The sequence below is a fragment of the Mycetomoellerius zeteki genome, unplaced genomic scaffold (genome assembly GCF_001594055.1).
Source record: "Mycetomoellerius zeteki isolate Tzet28-1 unplaced genomic scaffold, Tzet1.0 scaffold1238, whole genome shotgun sequence".
Classification (NCBI taxonomy): Eukaryota; Metazoa; Arthropoda; class Insecta; order Hymenoptera; family Formicidae; genus Mycetomoellerius; species Mycetomoellerius zeteki.
This window is the reverse complement of record NW_017256167.1, coordinates 4,033-12,226: the sequence shown is the minus strand read 5'-3', so window position 1 is coordinate 12,226 and position 8,194 is coordinate 4,033. Positions and strand designations below refer to the sequence as shown.

Sequence of the window (8,194 nt, the reverse complement as noted above, 5' to 3'; positions counted from 1 at the left end):
AAAAATATATAAACGTAGTTAAATGAGAAATGATTTAGATATTATATGGTATTATTTAGACATTTGTGTAATTTGCGAAAGATTGAATACGTGATTGTTCAGTTATTCTATTGGATACGTTCTATTACAAGCTTATACTTTTATCCAATATACAGGGTGTCTGGGAAAGAAACGAACAACGCTTAAGGGGAGATTCTTGAGATCATTTTGAGACGAAAATTCTAATATCAAAATGTTGAGGCTGTAATAACTTTTGAATTATAAGCGTTTAAAATTAACGAATCATATCGTCTAAAGTTGGCGCGCTCAGGAACGGCATAAGGCAAAGTACTAAATGCGAAAACTTATCACTTCTTTTATCAATATTGATTTTAGGAGATTACATATATGAGATTATAAGATTTTATTCTATTGATATTTCTACAAATGCATTGTTCAAATACTTTAAATATTTTATTAAAATAATTTGGATTAACTAGGAACTTGTATGAATATTATAAAGTCATTAATTATGAACAATTGTAATTATTTGTACAACTTTATAATAATTAATTAACCTTATGATAATTAATTTACAAAATAAATTATGTATATTATAATAAATGTTCGAATTGTGTTCCATTCACATCTATGCATAATCTTGCGCATCTCAATAAACTTTGTTGCGCATTGATTAACATATCGGGTGATATGCTTACAACTGCTTCAACAATGCGATTGTGTAAGTCCTCCCGATTGTGTACTGGCTCCCGATAAATATAATTTTTTAAATGTCCCCAGAAAAAAAATCTATTAGAGTTAAGTCGGGTGATCTCGCTGGCCAGTATTGCGATCCATTGCGTCCTATCCATCTATTCGGATAAATTGTATCTAAAAAACGACAAACATTTCTGTATGTATGCATAGGTGTACCATCATGTTGAAAAATTACATTCCTTCTAAGATGCAATGGAACGTTCTCTAACAGAATCGGTAAATCATTTTCCAAAAAATTTTTATAAATTTCACCATTTACCCTGGGAGGCAATTCAAATGGACCAATCTGTATAATAAAATAAGACATTATAATTAAAACATAAGACATAATAAAAAAATTTAATTTTGATTATTATTATATCGTATTTAAAATATATAGAAATTATTAATTATTATTAATTCTACGAAAAAACGGTACAATGTTGACAAAAATTACAAAATATCCTACTATTGTGTTTTTTGTCTTTATGTTTATGTATTTGTGTTTATGTATTTATCTAAAATTCCAGCCCATAAATTAATTTTGAATCTGTGTTAGAAGTTGTGAACCATGTACTCGTGAGGATTATCCTAAGACCATACATGATAATTATGAACACTAAAAAGATCCTCACGAGTAAATAAGCATTCATCGGTGAACATTACAGTTCGCATTATTGCGGGCTGTTGCTCTTCTTGTTGCAGCATCCACTCACAAAAATTTCTTCTTTGTGCATAATCCTGCGACATCAAATGTTGTACCTTTGTGTAGTGATATGCATGTAATTTTCCTTTAATATATTGTGAACTGTTGATTTCGTCATTCCAAGTGTACGACTAATTTGACGAATACTCGTTGAAGAGTCTTCCTCTATAGCGGATGTACTGCCTCTTCATTACATACATTATGAACATAAAAATGACGACCCACGACATTTCTCCTTATTGATGCAAATAATCCTGACGTATGGGCTCTATTTATCAGATTAAGAAAAACACTCGGTCTTGGAGCTCTACGATTCGAAAATTGTTCTACATACCATATCTGCGCGCAGCTTCGTGTGCATTCTGATTACTTGCGCCATAAATGAGGAACATATCGCAATATTCTTGGTTAGTATAATCCATGTTGTATTCACTAAACAAAAAAAATAAATATTCAATGATATTTCTTATTACTTAATATGGCGAAGAGGCTAATTTCACGCGTAAAGAAAGTTGTAAAGTTGTGCGCAGATATGCAAAACAATTTCCGATATGTCAGCTTTCGCGTTTAGTACTTTGCGTTGTGCCGCTCCTGAGCGCGCCGATTTTAGATGATATGATTCGTTAATTTTAAAAGCTTATAATACAAAAGTTATTATAGCCTCAACATTTTGGTATTAGAATTTTCGTCTCAAAATGATCTCAAAATCTTCTCTTAAGCGTTGTTGTGTGTTCGTCTCTTTCCTGTATATAGAACACACCAGGCAAACAAAATTATATCTTGTGTGAAAAAGTCCCATTCCAAATTTTACCTCTCTTTGCTCTATACCTCTATTTACAATATACGTTGTAAAATTGAATCGTAACAGATAATTTAACAAACGATAATTTTAAACTATCATTTATGACAGCTCGCATAAATTCTATCAAATGGATACATAAAAAATTAAGATCTTATTATAAAACATCAATTGAGTAATATTTTCAGATATCAAAGGAACAGTTACCAAAAAAAAATTCCTTAAATTATTAACATTTTATTATTTTTAACTTCAATATGTGTCAAAATCAAATCTTTCTTTTAGTTTCAAAATAAACAGCATTTATTATTGTATGCACGTAGTAAATAATAAACTAAACAATTAAAAAGTAAATTATGATAACTAAATTTGAATTGAAATTAATATATCATCTTGAGCTAAATTATTTAGTTCTATGGTTTTAATTAAGTTGACGGCACATTGAGAAAAATACAGATTCTTCTTCTAACATGGCTGTTTATTAGCAATTGATATTAACATTACCATAAAGATTCCAAATTTAATTGAATTTATTAATTACTTGGTAATATATATGAAGTAGTAATTATATTATGTAGGTTACTTTTTTTTAATTCAATGTAACATATTTTTTTTTAATTCAATGTATTGTTCTGCCTATCCTTTATACATAAAGATATAAGAATAGAGGGAGCTGAAAGAGCGATATAGCGATAGAAAGAGAACACTGCATAAGGGTAGAGATACTATAACAGAGATTCGACAATGAGTCGTCGTGGGGTAAAACCGGATATCGTATATGACGTTTTTGACGGCGGTTTATTTTGATTGTTGAATAAATGCAAGAATACGATATATATAATTTCATTTGAAGTTATTGATGTTTTTCATTTAGGAATGTGAATAATGAATATTAAAACACAATATATTTAAAAAAGGCTTACTAACTATTTCATCAGTTTTCCCATATAAGGTTAGGTAATATGAATTGAGATTATTAAGGAATTATATTATATATTATTATATGTTATATACACATGTTATGTTTTATATATCTAAATATATACATTATGTATTATTATAAATATAATTTAAGTATTGTATTTAGACTCGCAGAAAAATATAAGCAAATTATATAGAATAATACGTTGCAATATTCATAAAAAATTTGTGAACAATTTCGTTTATTTCTCATTAATTTTTAAATATAATTTTTATGTACAATTGTTTATTATTTATTTCTTGTCGTTCATATTTACTTCTGTGCAATTTTGTATAACTTGATTGAAAAAAATGTATATAGTGTTGATCTGATTGCCCGAGGCCAAAATTTGTCATTTTAATTGCAGTTATGTCTCATATCCTATGTGTAAGGATGAAATTCAATTCCTTTGATGGCTGGATGTATATCAGACGATCGTACGATCTAAAATAAAGGTTCATTACAGATATAAATCTAAATAATATATATTTATCAGAAATATTTATCAGAGAAAGTACGCAAGTAATGAATGTGAAAGTAGCTAGGAATAACAGGAAATAAGAATAAAAAAGAAGAATGTTAAACTTTTTTATAGAGAAATTAATTTATTTTATTTTATATATGTATGCATTACCATACTTTTGCTCGCACGTATTGCATTTTTATTACATGGAGTTATCGCGCGCGAACAATTTTTCAATTTAAATGCTATAAACCTTTTAATAATTTTTTCTTTCAAATTATGGCATGCAGGTAAAGAAAAAGTAATTTTGTTATATAATTTTATAAAGAATTGTTTCAGATTTACATGTTTTTGTACTCGAATACGAGGATAAAAAGTCTTAAATATTTTTGCCATTTGAAGAAAAAAGTTAAACGTAACAGGATTTACAAAAAATAAAGTATTTACGTTTTTACATCTGAGACGTGTTAAGGCACTGTAATAATAATTATTTGACTGTATTGATCCTGTTGCATTTATACAAGTATTGCATACAATTTGATTTTTCATAATATTTGCCATTAAATATCCGGCAACATAATAAATTTTGTTTAATTCTAATTTACTGAAAACAATTTTTTCTGGCATTATATTAAATACTTGTACTTGTTCAGATTTGCTTACAGACTTGCTGTTTTCCATTAAAATATCTAAAAATTCTGAAAAAAATTCTCTATCATCAGTTTCGTAATTACTATTGGATATACTCTTCATGAACTGAGAAATACTTATCAATTTTAAATTGTTTTTAAATTGAAATGCATTCGGAATTACGTTTTTTAATCTTATTACAGAAAATAAGTTCTCGATGCAGTCTTGCGAAAGACGCGAAGGTAAAAAATAATTAAAACCTCTGTCACGCAGTAAAACTAAAGTTAATTGAAGGACGGTCGTTGTAGACATTATCACAGCTGTTTGAAAAGGCTTCCAATTTCCATTCTTTCCTACTTTTAAGCCTTTGAAAAGTTCAATTACTTCATTTAGAAAAGCAATTGTTTCTTCAAATTTTTCCATGCAACTCAATCCTAAAGCTCCATAAAACAAATTTCTTCCGCTCATTGTTCGAAACCATCGAGCAATAAATTTTAAAAACCAAGCAGTCGTTATCATGGCATCGTTTGAGTTTGCTAACAATTCAAGAGCTGTCCCTACTTGATCGCTGAATACTGTTGTAGCAGTATTAACTTTCATTTTTTGAAAATGATTTTTTCCAGATAAATATTCAGATCGCAACTTAGGAGCTAACTTTATATCACAGTTTTCGTCAGCAATAAGAACAGCGTTTAAATGACTACAATTAGCTACGTTTGTAGGTAATGCATACTTATTAACAAAATAATATGGAATGGTTATTGTTTCATTATTTATAAAGCCAGTTTTAATATTTTTTAAAGCATGAGGTACGTCCGAATAAAAGTACAAAAGCCTATCGTTAGAGCAAGGATGCTTACAACTATTTTGAATTATAACATTTGAAACTTGTATTCCAAACGCTCTCCACATTGCTTGATTGCATGGTCCCATATCCGAAGTGACATTATGAACAATTAAACCAATTTCTTCCGCTTTTTTAATAATCGCTTTAACTATAGGTTTTAATTTTTCGCCGTTGACTTTATTACCAGTAAAATAATATGCAACCACTTGTTTCCATCTCGAAGCAATTCCGGCTAACATAAAAACGAGACTATGGGTAGCAATAATACTTGTATCATGATCTGGCAATGTAACGTTGCCAATGATCGTGTTTGTTGATGCATCATAAAAAGTACCAGCGGAAATACTCATCTCATCGAGCACTAATGTGCAATCTTTATCAATTTCTTTCTCGAACCCAGAAATTTTAATTTTCATAAATTCAAAAACTTCGTTAATTATCCCACTTTCGAATTTAAGGTTTTCTAACTTCCTACTTAAGGTGCGAAGAGAAGGAAGAGGAAAATTTGCTTTTAACAATTCCTCGTAACCCACAGTACCACAAGCAAATTTTAATCTGTAAGCTTTAATCAACGTACTATTGCACCATTTTGGTATTTTTTTGTACTTTGCAGACAACAAGCATAATTGATCTTCATTGAAAATCTTATTTATATTTGAACTTATTTTATTATTACGTACTTCAGTTTGAAGTCTCTTGATTCTTCTTTTCGCCTGCTGTAATTTTTTCTTCATTTGCAGTCTTAAGCGTTCACTTTTTTTCCAAAGCATTTCCAATTTCTCCAAACGTTGTAAAACACATGGATCTGAAGTTTCTGTTCTATTAGACAGAATGCCTAATACATCATTTTTTTCTTCTTCGGTGATATCTTCTTCATTGATTTCCATTTCTTCTTCCATTTCATTTGCAGCATTTTCAAACATATCAGTCTCTGCAGCTTCGGTCATTGTGTTCTGCCTTGTTATAGATGTTGGCAAATTCTCACCAAATATTGTTGGAACTGCATCGGATTTTAATCTGCGTGAGCCATCTTTCCTCGTCATCCACATATGAGGGGCAAAATGGACCTGCACAGAAAATATAATTTTCATAACTTTTTGAATGTGCAATTATATTTTTCTCAGTCTCGATTTAGTATATTTAAACGGTTTTGAATATTTTTTTCTAAGTATTATAATATTTTTACAAAACTTTCAGCAAAAATTAAAACAGTTAGCTTTTGATTATAACTTACATCACATAATCTTGCATCTGAAGTTGGAATCCAATCTGTACGATTCATATTCTGGATCCATATTCTTTTTCTTTCCAAATCTTTTGGAAATCGACACATCTGATATCCTTTTATATTAATATTAGTACAATAACCGGCACAGCAACTATTAGGCATTTTTTATTCACCTATTTTATTTGAAAAAAAATTATTTTTGAGGCTACATTGAAAATACGGTACATTATATAAACCATATAGTCTGAAATAAAATACACATACTTTATAATTTGCACAAGCGTTGATACTTTTCACTATATATTTTCACTTTATAATCGATCAACCGAGGCTATTTTCTTTCGTTTTTTTTTTCGTTGTATGCTTTCAATCAGTTTAGTCCAATGTTGATTATTTAGGCACGCTGTTTTCTTTCGACAGGTGACAGGTTAGGTCGGTTATATATATCTTTCTCTCTCACCTTCCGGTTATACCCCAAGCGGGAGCCAATCAGAAATCGTTAACGCATTGTCGAATCTCTGTTATAGTATCTCTACATAAGGGCCCCTCTGTCTTTGTTTATGTGCGCATGTGCAGATCATGGAATATATGCGTGCGGAGCGTGCGCATATGTAGTACATCGTGGAAAATTGTGTATCTCTGCTTGTATTTGGTTCTGTACGTTATTTACTAGATAATTACATAATTTTTACAATTAGTGCGAGACGCTAGTGTCTCTTGATTGATTACTAAGATGACAAAAAAATGCTTGATATGCAAAATAGAAGCATCTTCTATTTCCAATCGTAGTTTGCACTTGTAAGTACATATTAATATTTCTAACCTCAAAATTTAATAAAGTATATATTTAATAATAAATTATGTCATAAGTCATTTCAAATATATATTTTATAAGTTTTATAATTCTTAATACGAACAGGTTTCCGAAAAATGAATTAATAAGAAAAAAATGGATGGATACTATAAATTTATCAACGTCTCCAAACTTCAAAACTACATATATATGCAGCGATCACTTTGATGACAAATTGTTTTATTATTCTGATGAATTGAGAAGCAGAAAACGATTACGACCAGAAGCTGTTCCGGCAAACATAAATGTAAATCAATCTTATTTGTCAACAGAGAATATTACAAAAGAGCCAGTAACAGAGAGAGTATTAGTTAGCAGTGTTAATAGACTAGAAAATAATATATTACAAGAAAAAAATTTAGAAACAAATAATAAAGATTGTGATAAAGAGATTAAGATATGTAGAGAAAAGATGCCTGTGAATTCTCTTGATGAAGGCTCTTTAAATGAGCAAGATTGTTCATATGAACTGAATAATAGTAGTGTAAGCAATGACACAAACAGTAGAAAAAGGTAATTAATTATCTTACTAAAAGATATACAGTAATAAGAAAGTATATATAAAGATGCTATAGATAATATTATTACAAAATATCACAATAGAAATACTTTATATTTTTATTTTCGATATAATTAAATTAAAGATAAATGTAAAAAATTTAAATTTTAGGAAAAACTCATTAATGAATAACAAAGCTGTAAAAAGAGTTCGCTTTATGAATTGTTACAAAACAGAATATATTTCTCGAGAAGACTTTGTTTCTGATGAAGCTTGGAATCGATTCTTAAGGTTCACAACTTATGAAAGATCTAAAATAGCAGCTGCACATAACAAAAACTCACGCAGAGAAAAAAAAATAAAAAGTTTAAATTTTGATAAAAGATTTGAAGAGAAAAGGAGAATTTAATGCTGCCGAATATTTAAAGGTTCTATAAGATTAATTATATCATTTTAGTAATATATATATATAT

General features: G+C 29.0%; 1 protein-coding gene across 1 annotated transcript; it reads right to left on the bottom strand.

The window, feature by feature from the left end:
• Positions 1–3,463: 3,463 nt before the first annotated feature.
• Positions 3,464–6,660, bottom strand: LOC108731292 (THAP domain-containing protein 5-like). The gene is made up of 4 exons (XM_018461546.1): positions 6,634–6,660; positions 6,376–6,520; positions 5,822–6,208; positions 3,464–3,645 (listed from the first exon to the last, which is right to left on the bottom strand). Exons 2-4 carry the CDS (start codon positions 6,472–6,474, stop codon positions 3,583–3,585), a joined length of 549 nt encoding a protein of 182 aa, XP_018317048.1. The 5' UTR covers positions 6,475–6,520; positions 6,634–6,660; the 3' UTR covers positions 3,464–3,582.
• Between the last annotated feature and the right edge of the window lie 1,534 nt (positions 6,661–8,194).